This window comes from Phaethon aethereus (assembly GCF_964289735.1).
Source record: "Phaethon aethereus genome assembly, chromosome: 2".
Taxonomy (NCBI): Eukaryota; Metazoa; Chordata; class Aves; order Phaethontiformes; family Phaethontidae; genus Phaethon; species Phaethon aethereus.
This window is the reverse complement of record NC_138582.1, coordinates 53,496,260-53,514,774: the sequence shown is the minus strand read 5'-3', so window position 1 is coordinate 53,514,774 and position 18,515 is coordinate 53,496,260. Positions and strand designations below refer to the sequence as shown.

Here is an 18,515-nt window from a genome sequence, read left to right as displayed (position 1 = left end):
TGTTTGTGCAAAGGCACAGGAAAAGAAAAAATAAAAATCACCGCTGGGAGGTACAGCGGAGTTGAGTTTGTGGGAGCAGCTGGTGCTCAGGCTTTTTTGTTGGGGGTCAGGAAGCTTTGTGCTCTCCAGAATCACAGAGAGGCACAAGTGTGTTCCTGTCAGCGAAGTATAAATACAGCTAAGCGGCTTCAGTGCTTTATCGGCGCTAACTGCCAGTGCTGATGAAGGCGCGTGTAGGAAGGCAATCATTTATGAAGCTGTGTAAAGTCTTGCGATGCCAGAGGGAGTTGGTGCTTGGAAGGAGAGTGAAATAAAAATGTTTGGGCTGTTCAGTGAAAGGATTAGTCGCGAGGAAAGGAGCAAAGCCCCGTCTGAGAGGGCAGCCCTGCGCCCTCCCTGCATTCGGGGAGGGGCTGGCATCGTGCTTCCATCCCATCTCGGGCAGCTTCCCATTCTCTTCCCTGCCTGCAAGTGTCTGTACATCCAACAGGCGTTTTTTTGTTCCCCCTAAGGACTGGAAAATCCTTTCTTAGGACTGGAGACTTAAGCTAAGAAGCTGACATCACTGAATGCCTTTTACACCTGTGTAACTGCCCAGACCTGTCAAAGGCTCTGCTTGAATACTTGTTGGGAGCCCACTATTTGAAGACAGGTTGAACACCTGTAGAAAGCAATGTATCATTTTGGGATCTTGAAGCAGGTGAAGCTTGGGAAAACCCCTTGCTCTTTTTTTCCCCTGTTGGTATTCAGTTGATGTACAAATCATCTGCAGGAACTCTGAGCAAGTTTAGTGCATTTTTTTTTCTTACAGTCATCTTTTGGGGGGAAAAAAAGAACCAAACCAAAAACACTAGGGGCAGCCTTTACTAATTCTAGAGTCAGGTGCTATTTTCTTGAAAATTATTCATCTGGTGTACTCAAATCTGAGACAGTGAGAGCCAGTTTGTTGATTTCACTGCCCAGTGCCTGACAGAAAAAGATGTTTTCTGAGATATCTGTTGTTCAATATAGAAAAATAAGAGTTTAAAAGACATTCCTAATGTCACTAGGCAATCGGTTCCACAAAGAAGCATTGTAAGATGGTTTAATGTGACCGCACACAAAGTGGAGCGTTTCAGCTGCAAAGATGCAAGCAGATTACTGTGCAACTTCCGCTGAAGAATTGTAGGCATTGCTAATTTGAAAAGGTAATTTAATTTTCTATTAAGGACGTCTCTTAATATAAGAGCATTTGCTAACTTGAAACCAGGTACTGAACTTTCTATGGACAAAGCATGTTAAAGCAAATGTGGAGCTACCTAACAATTACCGAGTTTTCTGTCAGCTCCATTACTGTAGCGCTTAAGTATCCTTATACTATAGAAAACATACAGTTCAAGTGTTCCTCTGTTGTTAAGAATAACACTTTGTTCCATTTATTCCATTATTTTTATTCCATTTTAAAAACAGTGACTTGCTTAAGACTGTGCAGAGATAGATAGGAGAAAAGAGATGGGAACCAAGGCCCCCAGGTGCCACACTAGGTCACTGACCACTGGACTGAACATTTTATCATGGTGAATCTAGGAGACCAGCTAAACCAGTAGCTGCATTCAGATATTCTAAGTTGCTTGAAGGCTCTCAAGATATGAAATGGAGCTTCTTGACTGATTGTAGACCTTGTATCATCTGAACTATGACTATAACTTGTGCATCAAAATTTGAGAGCCAGTTGCTCCTTTTATTTGTCTATATAGACGTTGTGGTTTGCTTGCTCAGGCTATTACTTTAGGAATAGTACAAAATACCTTTTTTTTTTTTCCTTATTGTAATTTCTATTACAGAATAATGGAGATAGCTATGTCCACCTGGTAATGACACAGTCTCTGTTCAGAAGTGTTTGTTTAAAACTGACCACATAAAAATAGGGAAAACTTAGAATGTCCAGTTTCACACACAGGGAATTAAAGGACAGAGATATTCCATGAGTATTTCAATATTGGACACCCAGTGTCAATAAAATTGAATCTCATCTTGGCTTAGACCCAGATCTGAGTAGGATGCTTCCCCTATAGTTTACTTGAGGGCATTGTCTGTGTTAAGAAACCCTTCAAAACAAAGAAGAATTATGGGTAAGATTGCTCTGAGTTGTATAGGCAGTCTGGCTTCTAAGACAGGGCTGTCTGACAGTTGTCCTTAAATACTAATGTTCTGGAGATTTACAAACTTAGAGATTACTCTCCTATTTCCTTTTCATCAGGGAATGGAAATAATTTCAATGCAGAATCACAAAGACTTAAAGGGGATGTGAGCTTTTCTTTGCAGAAGGGTGTCGTTTGAATCCATGTTTATGTAAAGAATGTATGTACACAAATACATCTCTGGTAAAACTTTTGACATGCTTTTGCTGACAGCAAGATTTTGGAAACATGGGTTACTTTTGGAAAACAGAAATTCTGTTTAACTGTAGCTTTACATAGGGAAAGAATAAAGACTCCTAAGCACCTTAGTCTGATTTCAAGTTGATAGCTGTTTGAGAGGGGTGAAAAATTCTATTAGTTTATAATTACTGGCAGCAAAATATTTAGCACCTTCCACACTTTCAGGGTGACTCTCAGTATATAAGTACAACTCTACAAGGATAGGCAGTAAGCTTTGTATTTCATTCATGGCTGCAAGTTATACTCTGATAAATGCAAACATAAGTGTTGTCAATCTGTCATTACAGGCATACACCTGTCTTTAGAAACAGCTTCATAACTATGTAATTTAAAACTTTAAAGTGTGGGAGTGAGACAGTTCTGCAAATAACTCAACGAAGTCGGAAGCAGAAAAAAAGCAAGATGAATGCATCTGGAGGAAGCTGTGGGAGCCCTAGCTCTGCAGAACCTACAGGAGATTTCTTCAAGGAATTGTGGTCCAAACTGAAAGAATGTCATGATAAAGAAGTACAAGGTAAATTGTTAAAGTTTGGGTTTACAGAGGCTGTCTGTTAGCACGGGAAAACTTTGAACCAGAGTACCACTCCATCTGCATGGAACTAAATAGACTTTTTTAATGTCTTATGCAGAAAGCTCGACTGGATGATTACAAACTATCCTTGCAGATTGACCATCTAATCCCAGTTTAACAGGATTAGATTTAAACTATCAACAAGTATAAATCATTTGCTGGGTCAGTGAAGAAAAAGTAACACAATGTTACATGGGATCTGTGTTTGCTTAGGACATATTTAAAAGTTACTTTGTCTTTAATGGGTAATGATTCAAAGTTTCCAAATCAGGTAATTCAATGGACTATTTTGCTTTTTTCTTTTTTGTTTGCCTTTGAGTTTAGTCACTTGAAATACATTAAAATGGTTTTCATTGTTTATTTCCCCTAACTTGTGCAAAATACTACTGCAGATTAATATTAATGAAATTAAAAGTATTTCTTCATTTTTTAGTGTTCCCAATTTTCAAACAAAACTTATAATAGAGTTGCTTATTCTTACACTGTATTTTGTGACTTGTGATATCAATTTTACTATGGATTGACTGTTACTGTCATTCTTCAGTGGTGCAGGAAATGACTAACTCAAAGTAAAGATAAATTGTTGCACCATATGTTTATATTCTGGTTATAAAATTGTTTTACAAGTAGTATTCATAAAACGTTGTGCTAAAAAGACATCATAAGTTAAGATTTTGTTCTGCTATTCTTAAGTCACGTGATCCGTTCTTTTGCATGGAATTAGACAGTATTTGACTGAATCTTCCCGTAAGCATACCCTTATGCATGAAATAGCATTTTTATTAGGCTGGAATAAAAGCAGGCAAGTTATTGTGAATTACGAGCTTTAGTTATGCAAGTGGATCTTTGTAGCCAGACCATTCCAGTTGCCTTGGTCATTTCCACCAGCCTCAAAACAGTTCTAGATCTCTCCATTTAGGTCCAGTTATATCATCACGTCTCAATTTCAACAAATGTGGGGGATTGTTTTATAATATATAGATGTTTCATACCTCTCACTAAAAGTCTTGACTCAACAATTTGCAACACTGGGCCTTGATGCTTTGTTACTAATTAAAAAAAAACAAACACCAAACAAAAAAACTTCTGTCAGTTTGGCAACTGAAAGGAAAGATAGTAGCATTTTGTTACATTAAAAAAAGGATATGTAACCATATGAAATATGATTTTATATTGTTTCCTAAAACACACAAAAAAAATCTTTATTTTTTATGACTTTTTCTTTTTTTTCTTTTTAATTCTTGATGGTTCTTTTCAGAGCGGGTGTGATGTCAACTGCAGATAAATGCGGAAGTACTGACAGAATGGGATCTGGCAATCTATGGCATGTCTGAACAACAAAAACTGAACAAACAAAAAGCTCTAATGTAGAGGGTAATGTTAAGTGACCCCTTCTCTAGTTTCTTGGGATGTGCAGCACGTGATTTTAAAGTTTTGGTTTTCTTTATGCAAGTGAAGATACTTTTTAGAATGCATGCTGGGTGGGGCCAGCTAATTTTGCCACTAGGCAGTCTTTTTCATGCCTAGCCCTTTGTCAGTATGTCCCGCACCGTGTTAGGTAAAATTAGGTCTTCCATGATAACATCAAAGACATGCCTGAAGGATAGTTAATTTTTTCAAAAGGTGGGGATCCTCTTATAGAAAATGGTACTGGAAGATATTTTAGAAACATCAAACACAGGCTTGCCTGGACTTTGCTTGTGTCTGAAGTCTATAAATAAGAATTAAAATTGACTCATGAGTTTCCAATCTAAATGTCAGCAAAAAAATTATTTTAAAGATGGTGGAAGGTGTATTAAGGGGAAGTTAGTAGTTGGAGAAGCAGCTCTTTGCATGTGCAATGCACAATGTACTGAACACTGTAATGGTGGAATTCTTGTTATTTACTACAATTCCATGAAAAGTAGGATTTGTGACACATGAGCTTGAAATGGTCAGGCATATTACACAAGTTATAATATTTATATATCTATAGAATATAGACTAGAGAATACTTCAAATTCATACACTTATAAATGGATTTTATTGATTTTTTGTATTACTACATTGTAAAGGGTATATTTTTCCAGCACGTTAGCTAAACAAACCCAGGTTATTATTCTTTTAAACTGATCACTTGCAAAAAATTCCAAATTTTGGCACTCTCCAGAAAAAATAGCTATCATTTTTTTCTCAAACTTTATGTGACCTATAACCCAGTTTCCAAAGGTGTTAGGCATGGACAATGTCAGTTGACTTTTCACAGAACTCAGAAGTGCTCAGCAACTCAGAATAATGTTCATAAAACTATATTTACGTTTATTTCCTACCTGTAGAATGTGTGGGATACTTGCATAGTGCTCACAAATTAGAAGGGAATTTAATAATGCAGTTTATAAAATGACTAATTTCTGCAGGTGTTATTACTTGCATTGAGCTCAAAGTAATTATATGGGTACTTGCTGCATGTGGGTCTTATCAACATGGTTCCTGAGGATGAATTCAAGTGTAAAGCTCTATACTAAAAAGAAACCTATTTCGGCATAGAAATGTGAGGAGAGTTTTGTGTACAAGAAATAGCCTAGATTTTTTTTTTTTTCAATTATTCTGAAAAGCAGAAGATATCAATAGGGAAAATACTGTAGTCACAGATGCAGAAAAAATTATGAGGAAAGCAATCTCATTGATAGATCGCTGTAGGAAAGGAAATGGCTGGAAGCTCCTTAAAAGTTAATAATTACAGAAAACAGGGCTGTAAGGGATCTTAGGAGGTCATCTAGTCCATATCTATGCCCTTAAGGTAGGATTATGTTTATGTCATTCTGACAGAAGGTTGTCCAACCCGTTCTGAGAAAACCTAAGCGATAGATGTTGCAGTCTTCCCAGGCACTGTCCATTTTAAGTGGATTTAATACATTTGAAAATCCATCAGAACAGAAATGGTCATGGCTGTTGATCAAAATATTACTGGTACATAGTCTGATCAAGTTGCAAGTTTCATAAAATAGTGTTGTGCATTTAATTAATCTGCCTAATGATAGTTTAAAGAAAGTCTCCATCACTTTAACGGAGACAGTGTGTCATTTGCTAAAGCACTTATGAGCTTTAAGGTACTGTGGATTTATATAGTCTGCAGCCTGTCCATTTCATAGAAATACTGTGTGAAAGATAAAATTGAATTGGGAGTGTAGTTTCACGTAAGTTTATATGCTCACTAGAGTGTTAAATAAGGAAATCTGAAAAAGCAAAGCTCTTTAAATGAGTATGCTTAAAATGTCCCAATGCTCTCTAAAGGCGAAAGGAAGAGATTACACCCGATGTAGTAATTCAATGCTCTTGGAGAAATGTAACAAACAGGTTTCCTGCCTTCTCATTGCAGTCATTTGAATGAAGAAAAAATGCAACCTTTAAGTAACTAGTTTGGTTCCTCCTGAATTCAGGTGAGGGGGGAGATAGTGTTACCTGTAGCACAGTACTGGGCCTTTTGAGCGCTGCCTCTTCAATTTGTGGCTCAGGTTGCCAATGTTACAATTCTAAATACTTGCTGAGCAGACTACCTGTTCATACAGGAGATGCATTGTTGTGCAGTTTCATTCCTTCCGATGGGCGTGGAGCAGCATTAAAGCATGCTTTATAGGGGTTCTAATTGCAGATGCCTAATTGACTTGATGAATAGCAACTACTTGAAAAAATAAACCCTCTTTCTGTGCTGATCTGCATGATAGAACATAACATCTCACAGGTGTTGAACACTTAGAGATAAAAGAAATCTTGCTATATTTCCTAAGAACTTTTTTTTTTTTAAGTAGTCTCTGTGCATTTGTACCTCATTGTCTCGCTGGCATCTTGTAGCAGTCTGTGGCACGGGTTCGCTGAGGCTCTGGCTAGCCTGACTGCAAGTGGCCTGAAGAGTGATTCTTCCCAAGCAAGTAGTTCTCCCCTTTGAGCTGTTCCCAGTTGAGGGTGGTAGGGGAGAGAAAAAAATAGTCTATTAGCTGCCTTAACATACATTTTCTGTAGTAAGATGTAGTATTGGGTATATATTTTGGTTTAAATTCAAAGCTGTCAGAAGTTTTCTTAAGTGTTCTGGTTTTGTAAGTTCATCATGTTATCCTAAATGACTAAAGCTTTTGCAAAAAAGCTCACAAGACAACTTATGTTCAACCTGAAGTTGGTCACAACTTTCCATAGTTTGAAGAAAATAGGGCATTAGGAAAAAAAATTGTGTTACGTTACTTTCTGATGCCTTATGAAAATTTCTATTGGATTTGTATTTAAGAAAATGTTACACTGTCTGATTATTTCTGACCATTTATTTAGAAGGAATGGCCAGCTTGTATGTGGGTAGTATCACATACATTTCTGTAGCCCTACATTCCACTTCTTAAGCTGTGCTGTACTTAAATCACCTTTATCTTCCTGCCCCTGTCTGTGCACATACACAGGCACCCAAAACCTGTGAGCAGCCTGGCTGGACTGTTTTGTAGATCCTGGGCTGTCAGCTGGCCACTCCTGCTGAGAGCATCAGTTGTGTTTGCAGTTTGTTTTTACTCCTGCACAGAATATACATTTAGGAGTGTGTGGGCCTTAGTGGGGGAAGGGCCACAGATGAAATATCATTCCTCAGTTCACCTTAAGAGGTTATAAAGAAGCTTTGGCTGTGAGGGTCTGATAGCATACCTCCAGTAGAGTATGTTGTCCTTCTGTGTTTTAAAGCCGTGGATCATCTATTTTTAATGTTTCCTATATGCGTACCCATTATAATACATTTTTCAGTTCAGGGTTGGATGCTACATTTCAAGTGTAGTATTATGCATTTATGTGTACACAGAATGTATTTTATGCTACTTATGTAGGTGTAGTCAGTGAAAATTGGTATTCATGTGTGGTGTTTTTACAAAGGTGTTTTTACACCTGTTGAAGTGGGAATCCACGTGTGTGTTTAAGAAGTCCTTCTTTCCTAGGGATCATAATAGCCATATTTGTTTCCAAGATCCTGTAGAACATATTCAAGAAGTCCAGTGTGAACCATTTTCTCTCAAAATTAGTGAAATTTTTTCTCTGTTTTGCAGACGTCATTGGCAAAAGGAGAATTAGTTTATTGTTTCATTAATTTTGTTGAATCAGAATTCTATAACATGTATTTTCTTTCCACTTTTCAGGCTTACAGCTGAAAATATCTAAGTTGAAAAAGGAAAGATGCTTGTAAGTACTCATCCTGGTGATCTAATTTATAAAAGGAAAGTCTGAGTACCATTAATATGCCATAATTCTTGTAAGATCAATTGATGTTTTCTGGATTCTTCTTTCAGACGTGTACAAAATTCTGCTCACTTTAATAATTCAGCTGAAGTAATCTAAAGATATACATAACTCTTTATAGGGTGTGTAACCCAAACACTAGGTTTGCCTTCCTCAAACAAATAGCTGGTGAGGTTTTCTTATCTACAGTATTTCCAGGATGCCTATCAAGATGTTGACATTTCTAATATGAAAGATTATTAGGGAGACATTTTAAAATTTAGATCAAATCTGTAAAAGAGAAGTGACAAAACAAGAAGCCAGCATTTTTAGTTTGTTTTTTTTTTTTGCTATATGTTTGACTTTAGTAACAGGTGTTGTGAATTAACTCTTTCAGTCATTCAGTAAAGATTTGGGTAATAACCTTGCTAATGTTCACCCAATGCTTCTATTTTAAGACATGTAACTTCTTTTGCAGTCATTATTTGCTACTAATTTTTAGTTCTTTCTTCAGAAGCAATTTGGGGAAAAAATCTGAATTACAATTTACATGTACAGTAGAATCAAAATGTGTATTTACAACATTAAATCAGCTTTTATTTCCCTTCTGCTGACTAAAGCCATGTTTGTTTAAATGATAAGAGATATGCTAATGTGATTCTTTATTGAAATTTTTCTTCAGATTTAATTACATTAATATTATGTTAGTATTACATATGACCTGTAGTATGAGTTGCACTTTATATAAAAGCTGTGTAGAAGGAATAAAAATTAATTATTTGATCTTTTACCACTTTGGAAAACAATATAATTGTATTAGATATGTTAAATAAATTAAAATCTTCTTAAAATTAGCAAAAATGCTCCATATTTTTATTCCCAGCATTGCCACCTGCAGCCACAGAGATACAATCTTAGTTTTAAAGTATAGCCACAGTGCTCTCAAGCATAGTTTCTGGGTTTTCAGAATTAACATTTCTATCATCATCTAGTCAGTTTTCTTCCTCATTAATTCCTATTAGTTTTTTTAGTTGTTCCCTTTTTAGTTATATTTTTCAAATTGTATAAGCGGGAAATAACCCTTCCCTAGTCTAGAAAAATTAGGTCATCATGTGCTTTTTTTGTGCAATAGTAACTCAAGCAACTCCCTAGCATCTTTGACAGCTACTGGCTAAACTCCCCGATGTGCTTATATTTCTGGTTGGGAGGGAAACAAAGGTGTCTTTCCATAGGCGTAAATTCCTTCTAGTGAATCCATGTTTCCTTTTCGCATAACATGAATATGTAAATCCATCTTAAAATTATACTGGCTTTTCTAGCATAACTTGGTTGTACTACAGTACATACTTAGCTTGATGTCTACTTTAATTATAACTGTGTCTCACTTAAAGGTAAATTGTTCCTGTTTCTTTTCATTAGGCTGTTGGAAGAGATTGCCTTCAGTTGTGTAATGCCTGTGTTCTCCCTTCCCTAAATATCTTTTTGGATTTTGTTTATCCTTTGTTGTGCTCAGACTTCCTCTGAGCTTGTATTTTACTTGTTTCAGTTAAGTATTGCACAACTTTCTGGCATTTGATAATCCACAGTAGCACTTTGAGCCTGCGCAGCATTGTGTTTTCTCACATTTCAGCTGCATTCATACAGATCTCATCTGTGGAGCCATAGATAATTGCCTATAGTTTTGACTTCTGTCTGCAGGTTGTCACTCTGATGCTTGCTGAGCAGGTGCAATTCACCAAATCTACAGCAGGGTTTACAATCCCAAGAGTACCTATGTGGCTAAAATTAACTCCCTGCTCCTCCACATACGGACCTGCTCCTCAGGATCGAGATTTGTCAGCTTTTATAGGGGTTCTTCAATCTCCAACACTAGTAGAACACAGTATGTACTATTTGCAGCCACTATTTAATTATGCATGAGTTCACAAATTATTAAAAAAAAAAAAGTGGCAATAGAGTCCTGTTGCTTATTTGGTCTATCGGTGAATTTTTAGTCAATTGAAAACAGGAATTCATATGAACTTTATCAAGATTTTGAGTTCAGAGTATGTCATGGAATGTTGTCAGATCTTTCATTAAAATCCAAAGAGCATATGTGTTGTTTACATTTTGAAGATATGCTTTCTGAACATTAAGATTCATATTGCAGTATCACAAGGAATATATTTATGTTAGTAGATGAAATTATATTGGGTTATCAGATGACTTTCAGTTAGCAAATATTTGGTGCTATGTTTTATACTTAAAGGCTACGCTTTTCTGTAAAAAAAAGTCAATTTAACATCATTTATGAATTATACATATGAAGTAACAAGAAGTAGTTATTTCATTTTTCTTCTAAAAGGATGAAATTATCTCTTGCTGTAATTGTTAACTTAACCTGTTACGTCATGAGTTGCTTCCACAATCTGAAAATCTTAAGTTGATCAGTTAATTTTCTAGATGATGAATATTACCAATGATGTGACTGAACACATACCAAATGGTTTAATTATTGTTTGTTGGAATCTTTCTACAATTACCACATTGTAGATACAATACTTTTACATAGGAGTTCTTGTTCTCCTTGGTGCATCTGAATACCTGAGGTTTAGTATTTCAGACTTGGTAATCAGCTGACAATGAGCACCTTATTTTGTACCCAACTTCAGCATTGGAGCTAATGACTTGTAAATGCTGGGTCAGAGACCGTTCATTATGCAGAGTGCCTTCACAGCCAAAAATGTCTGTCGTTTATCGGGTGCACTGGAATTCGAAAAAAACCCGCAAAAGCCAAAAAACAACCACCACAAAAAAAACCAAAACCACTAAAAGCAAACCCTAGTTCCTTCTGTCATTTTACTATCTTAATGTGACATTTTACACGGTTTAGGTGGTAGGCATGGAGTATTAGTGTATGTTAATGTCTTCTTTTATTTTCAATAACTTAATGCCATAAAATGACTTAAAAGTAGCTTAGGAAAAGATTTTAAAATTTGATATTTTAAGCCTTCTGTAAGTTGCATAAACTGAAAAAAAAGAGGGATTTTTTTAATGCCATAAACACCAGAAAAATACAAACTGCTTTTGTCAGACTTAAATTTTGCCATGGCCTTGCTGTACTTGGTTAATGAACTGAGATACCAGAACTCTAACACTTGGTCCCCCCCAAGTGAAAGTACAAATTTTAAATGGTCCCTCATGCTGTTTGCATGTAACTGTTTTATATGTTGCATATGCAGATGAAAAGGACAATATTGGTCTGGGTGGTAGTACAGAAAAATAAAATCCCTGTTTTTAAATTTCAGAATTAATAAAATTCTGAAAATTTATCTATGAATATTGTCATAAAATATGTTTATGATTGTACACTGTGGAAGCTTCTGGCAGTCCCATTCACTTGGACACATGATTGCTAATTTCTTGTATTACCCTAATACCAGCAATTTGAGAATGTGTTTGACTAACATGTCTTAAAGGGATAGTGCAATTTGAAAAGTATGTCTCTGTAAAATAACTGTATCAACAAGTTAGTTAACAGTTTTCATTTCCTGTTGTGTGTGTGCTTAGCAGCCTTTTGTGAGCCAATTTCATGGCTTCCTCAAATAATCCATCTTAGGCACACTGAAAACAAACACCCGCATTCATGGACTACGCAAAGGATTCCATGGTAAAAAGAGCTGGGAATGAATTCTCAGAAGTTAGTCATTGTTACATAGATTCAGCTGCTTAGCTTTAACTGAAAGTCAATTTCCTTGTAGAAAAACATTGTGTGCTTGTTGCTTGTGTACCTTGTTTGCATCTGGAAAAGGGGTTGTGATCTGATAATAAAAGTGAAGGGGAGCTAAAACTGGGTAGTTAATGTTACCACTTTTCCTTAGCTCCTTTGAGGAGGAAGTGTTCTTAATTAAATAGTCCTGGCATTTAGAGAAGGTGTTTTCCCCAAACCTTCTGTTTCTGAGGTTTTGGGGAAGAGAGTTCTTTTCCTCGTGTTCATATTCTGGGAATCCATGTTCTATAGACTCTGAGAATTGCTTCTTGGGGAACTAATCCTCTAATGGATCTAAAGACTTGTCAGAGCTGTAAAACATAATGTAGTTTGCCACACTGCAAGATGCATTCACTGCTAAGACAAGACCAAAATGACCTGATTGTTAAAGCCCCCAGTTAGCTTCCCAACAGCTCAACTGTTGCTACACAGTAAAATAAGAGAAGTACTTGAGCTTACGTTCCCTGAAATTGTTGTTTGAATATTATTAGCTTTTATGCCTTGGCGATTATCAGCTCCAATTTTTGTCCAAAGATCAGATATATCAACAGAAGCTCAGCTTTAATATGAATGAGAAACTAGCTGTTCCTTTCCCAACTCGGATGTTTCTAAATTACCATTCATCAGTAACACTTGCTTCATTTATCTTCAACTAACTCTTTGTGCTGATGATAATCACATTTCCCAAGAATATGAAAGAAACATGCCACAGAGAATTCTCTGTTGAAAAGCTCATAGCTGTAATTTAAAGGTAGAACTAACTTTTTCTCTACTTGATTTTAGGGATGCAGAGAGGCTTGAAGAGTTTTATACCAAGAACCAGCAGCTCAGAGAACAGCAAAAAGCACTTCATGACACTATCAAGGTTTTAGAAGACAGGTGAAGTAGTGTCTTTTAGCTTTTGGGTTTGTTGTGTTTTGCTCTTACAGAGTAGTTCTGGATACTTAGCAAGTTGGGTTTTGGGCTGGTTTGTTTTTTTTTTTGTAGACCACTCCTTTTCTAACACAATCCAAATAGTGTGTTTTAAAGAAAATTGTAGAATTCAGATTCTTATGATTGAATTATAGTTTTCTTATTTTGTTATTATTGAAGTGCTTGGCTTGCTTAGTTCAGTTAATATAAACAGAAATTAAATAGATCAGCTTGGGAGGCAGACAGCTGTTTTAAAGCACATAATTTTCCATCCATTTTTGTAGAGGTAAGTTTGCTATCAGTTGAGATGTCATACAAGTACAAAACCCAAGGACAAGCCATATAATATACTTTGAAACTCATGAAATAACTCACTAGGAAATCTTTCAGATTTGAGGGGGTGTGTTTTTTACCAGTTGTCTGTTTTACCTACATGTAATCACAGACTCTGTCTTTTGCCTTCCTATGGACTTAGACAATCTGATCACCTTTTGAGCCATTCTGCTTTTCCTTTATTTGTTCTTGTTTAATCTGGTATAGCAAAACAAAACCAATAGATGTGAAGTTACAGTGTATTTTTTTATATTTTAAAAATGGTACCTGTTTTGGAAAGTGTATGTTAAATTTGCTGCTAATAGGCTCTCAAAAGCTTTCTGGGAACAGGAGATTATTACATAGTAAATTATTTTCCCACATTCCTGTGGTACATCAAATTTTAGAGCTATGGTACTCAAATTTTGCTTTCAGCTCTGTTTCTCTGTGGAAGGCATTAGGGATAAACTTGTAACCACTCAGGTAATAAACTTTCATACCACATATGTCGACATTTGCAGAGTGGAGGGACTTCTCTAATTCCTAGAGCAAATGAAGTACTCACATTGTGGGGAAAAAAAAGAAGAGTATTTAAAGTGGTTTAATACAAGGCGATGATCATACACTGTTTATTACACAGTCAGATAAGCTGGTATCAAGAGGCATTTCAGTATTCTATTCTTTCCATAATTCCACAATATTAAAATACACATAAACCAAGATGGCTTTTGCTTGTAATATTAAACTGTGGAATTGGAAACTTAAGTGTTTTGTCTGGGTTTTTTAGTTGGGTGGGTTTTGGTTTTTGTTTTTTTTAATTCTTCATATGCTAGCAGCAGCAATGCAAAACTCTTAATCAATTGGTCTCTTATTTAGCAGGCAAAATAGAGTGTGAGTGTGATTTTTCACTTTGGTAATACTGTTATCTTTTTGTTGTGTACCAGAAATAAATAAACTTCATTTATCAGCTGTAAAATGAACACACATTTAATTGCATGAATGAATGCGTCAGGTAAGATGGAGTGATCATAACAAATCCTTTTCTGATAGTGGATATGCTTTAAAGAGCTGATCTAAACCATTAGAGACAGTGGAGGCAATGCCTCACATGGACTTTTGGATGCACCTCTAAGTATTGGTGTCTAGATAAAGGTGAAAGATTTCACATTTGCTTGGTATTTGTTACAGAGTGAACTTATTATTTGTCCTTCTTATTTTATTACTTTGCTTAATGACAGTGATATATCTTTCTTAGATATAGTAGTAATTATATTTACTGAAATGATTTGCTTATTTGTGTTTGCTTGAATGAACTTTACTTACAATTAATGGTAATTTATATCTGACAGTACTCTTAGTAGGACAGCTCAGAAGGCTTTCAGTGGCAAGGTGTAGCATGCTCCACTTTATTCAAGTAATTAATGTTGCTTTAGAAGTATCCAGTACCTACAGTCGTTTATGCAAATGTTAGTACATGTAGTAGTAGATGTTCAGAAATCTCAAAATATTGCTATGTCAATATATAAAACCGCAGTACTTAGTGGTGTTCTGCATAGTTGTCAAATTTTCTGGTTTTCATTGTTCAAAAGGCCAGTTAAGTGTGGATATCTGCTTCATGTATGGCAATTTTTTCTTAACAGAGGGACTTTTTTCTCTTAATTTTATTGTAGATTAAGAGCAGGATTATGTGATCGCTGTGCTGTAACTGAAGAACATATGAGAAAGAAGCAGCAAGAGTTTGAAAATATCCGGCAGCAGAATCTTAAACTTATCACTGAGCTTAGTGAGTTTTATCCATGAGTCTTAAGACAAAACATACTATTTTGTAAACTAGTTCTTCATGAATTCCTGTAACTTGATATAATTTATGTATGGTGTGTTTAGTAAGCCCAAGTTCAGTCAGGGGATACTTAATTCTACACCCTGAAAATATAGGTACATACCGATTACTAGTCATTTGACCCACCTTCTTAGCTTGAAGTACTGATACTGAAAGTGAACTGATGTGGAAAATCTTACAGTATTAAAGTAGCTACTGTAGATAAAATGTGGCTGCTACTGTTTATTCCTACAGCATAGAATGACTGACTGCCAGTTTTCCTAAGGAAACCCTGACTTCAAAAGTAACTGGTGATCACAACGTAGCAAGCTCAAATAGAAGTTCTCTGGGACCAGCTTGTGTCCTTTAGTTGGTCTTGGAGTTTAACTGCAGTAATCCATAACCTTCACATCACCCTCTGAAGCCACAAAAGAATCGCTTCATGCCAGGCAGCTTGTAGCCAGCTCATTTTGAAATCAGGAAGTCGTACATATGGGACGGCAAAAAATAAACTGTTCTGGGTGACATGAAGGCAGGACACAACAAATGTCTTCAAAAGGAGAGTCTGTAAAGACTGGTCGTGTAAAGTGCTAAAAAATACAGGACAGGATTTTAAAATGTTAATGGTATCGTCACCATTAATTATTACGTGTCATTTAGTTGTCTTGCTTTATCAAGAACAAGCAGACATTCAATGAGATTTAAAATATGAGAAATTCCAGACACAAAAATATTTCAATTATAGAAATATTAGATTTTTGTACTAATATAAAATACATAAATTTTTCAAGGACTTTTAATATTGGATATATATATAATATAAATATTCTGAATTCTTGAGTTTAATGGTTAACAACAAACAGGTTACAACCAATCTTTAAATAAATCTTTGAGCCTTAAGAATCGAGGTGAGATCTATTGGGTACAAATCTTCTTGAACACTATCTGACAGAACAGTAGTTTTCTGTGGGTTTATGTTGAGGTCTGTATGACAACTTACGTATTTCCTGCAAGGAGCAAAAAAGGTCAGTCAAGAATAATCCAGAGGTAAAATACACAACAAAAAATAAGAACAAGAAAATAAAAATTAAAGTGAACGGAGAAGCTGGGACATTAGTGTCTACTAGTGACATTATTAGCTACATAATGTAGCTCACTACATTAGTGTGAGACAGCATGGAAAAGAGGCTGAAGGTGATGCAGTAAGCTTTTGTGAAATATGTGCAGAATGAATTGGAAATTAAGAAAGGTAAATAAAAATTTTCTGATAAAATATTTAACTGATTTTTAAGAAATTGAGGATTTTTTCATATTCCCTCTAATTACCTGGTTGCTTTGGTGGCTAAAACCAAATTCTAATTACTTTATACTTCATAGGCTGTCTTCAACCTAAGGAAGCAATTTTGTCCATGGAGCTGAGCGACAGTTCATTCATCTTTACAACACAGTCTCACTTGTATGTACATGGACAAAAGTAGTTAATGATTGGGTGGAAGTAATATGATCCAGTAGTTGTGACACCTTTGCCTTTTCTAATGCATCATTTTGCAACCTTTTTAACAACTAGCTTGAAAATACATTTTGGTAAGCCATAGAGGGTATATGGCATTACATTTTAGAATTGATTCTGTTTCCTTAAAAGACCTGACAAATTAGGTATGATATGATGTTAACATGTGTGCATTGATTTTTTTTCTTTCTCTCTTCCCCCCCCCCCAATAAATTGCAGTGAATGAAAAAAACAACTTACAGGATGAAAATAAAAAGATAACTGAACAGTTCCAACAATTACAGAAGGAGTTGGAGTAAGTTTTGAGGGTTTTTTTGGATGTTGCCCCCCCTTCTCCTTCCTCAGTAGTAATGTCTGGGAATATAAACATCAGCTTTTAAGTCTTTAAAACCTGAGTTTCCTCTTTTTTTCATAACATTTTTGCTTTTTTAAACTGTGTGCATCTTTCTTTTTTTAAACTGAAAGAGCGAGATAAATTTGTCATAAAAATTATGTTTGACCTCATGATTCTTCAAGATTATTCTGGCCTTATGTCTCATTCTTTTATGCCTCTGTGGACTCTTTACCAAGTCTTTCCTCCTAGGTGAAGATTTCAGAAAAGTGGTTTTTCAGCTAGTCAAAAAGTCCCAGGATTTTGCAATAAATTTTTAAAATAAACTTACGATAATTTTACAATTTTAAAAAGAAAAAAACATAGTAAATTTTAAAAGAAAACCATAAAAACAATCAGCTATGTTGACTGTCAAATTGTAATCTGATATGATAGCAAGAATGTGCCATATAATGTTGTGGTTAATATGCAAATATCACAGAATCATGAAGGTTGGAAAAGACCTTTAAGATCATCAAGTCCACCCATCAGCCATGTCCTGAAGTGCCATGTCCACATGTTTTTTGAACACTTGAAGTGATGGTGGCTCAGCCACCTCCCTGGGCAGCCTGTTCCAATGTTTCACCACTCTCTCGGTAAAGAAATTTTTCCTAATACCCAGTCTAAACCTTCCCTGGTGCAACTTGAGGCCATTTCCTCTCATTCGATTGCTAGTTACTTGGGAGAAGAGATCAATACACACCTCGCCACAACCCCCTCTCAGGTAGCTGTAGAGAGTGATAAGGTCTCCCCTCAGCCTCCTCTTCTCCAGACTGAACAACCCCAGTTCCCTCAGCCGCTCCTCATAAGACTTGTGCTCCAGACCCCTCACCAGCTTTGTTGCCCTTCTCTGGACACGCTTTAGCACCTCAGCATCCTTCTTGTAGTGAGGGGCCCAAAACTGAACACAGGATTCGAGGTGCGGCCTCACCAGTGCCAAGTACAGGGGCATGATCACTTCCATACTCGATATGGTGCACTGTGCAAGGCAGAGGTAGTAGTATTCCTTTTTTGTATAGCTGTGGCCTGATATCATCTGAAACTTACCTGTTTTGCCCATCTGTTAGCAAGTTGCATATGTGCATGGGAGGAGTGGGACAGGATGCGTGGACTTGAAACATAAGGCTTTTTGTGCATGTAATTTTTTTTTTGTCTTTGTCAGCAAGTAACTTGGGTAGAGGAGTAAAACAGCTTAGAGTTCAGTTCAAAATGACTGTGGTCCTATTCCTTTCTATTTCTTGGTTTGTCTCACATCACTTGCACCTTAATCATCCTTTCTTTTTCTGTATGCATTTCATCTTCTTGGAGTAACATTTCATGACCTTAGGAGTACTCCTTTTTAATACCAAGTAGGAACAAATTTCTATATGCTTGCCAGTGTATAATTGCTTCTCAAATAATGGTTCTCCTATGCAGCTTGACAGCAGTTAGGAGGTGACATTTAAAAAATTGACACCAGACAGATCTGTACAAATGTATTAGTTTGATTCCCAGTGTTGCTATTTAGCTTCCCGTACAAATCTCCAGCCACTGTAGGAAAGTTGAGAATGAACGATGTAACACTAAGTTATTTGTTCTGCATGTTAGGTGGTCATTTAAATGAGTGCAGAGTTGAGTGGATGAACAGTAATTA

The 18,515-nt window shown here is 36.0% G+C and overlaps 1 protein-coding gene across 1 annotated transcript in view; it reads left to right on the top strand.

The window, feature by feature from the left end:
- Positions 1-2,822: 2,822 nt before the first annotated feature.
- The window catches only part of RBBP8 (RB binding protein 8, endonuclease), a gene marked incomplete at both ends in the record, with an annotated part of 33,693 nt that continues 18,000 nt past the window's right edge, over positions 2,823-18,515 (top strand). The window contains 5 exons of the mRNA XM_081996332.1: positions 2,823-2,934; positions 8,133-8,175; positions 12,743-12,838; positions 14,854-14,966; positions 16,732-16,807. Of these exons, the coding sequence (XP_081852458.1) occupies positions 2,823-2,934; positions 8,133-8,175; positions 12,743-12,838; positions 14,854-14,966; positions 16,732-16,807 (440 nt within the window). The remainder of the gene's footprint in view (positions 2,935-8,132; positions 8,176-12,742; positions 12,839-14,853; positions 14,967-16,731; positions 16,808-18,515) is intronic.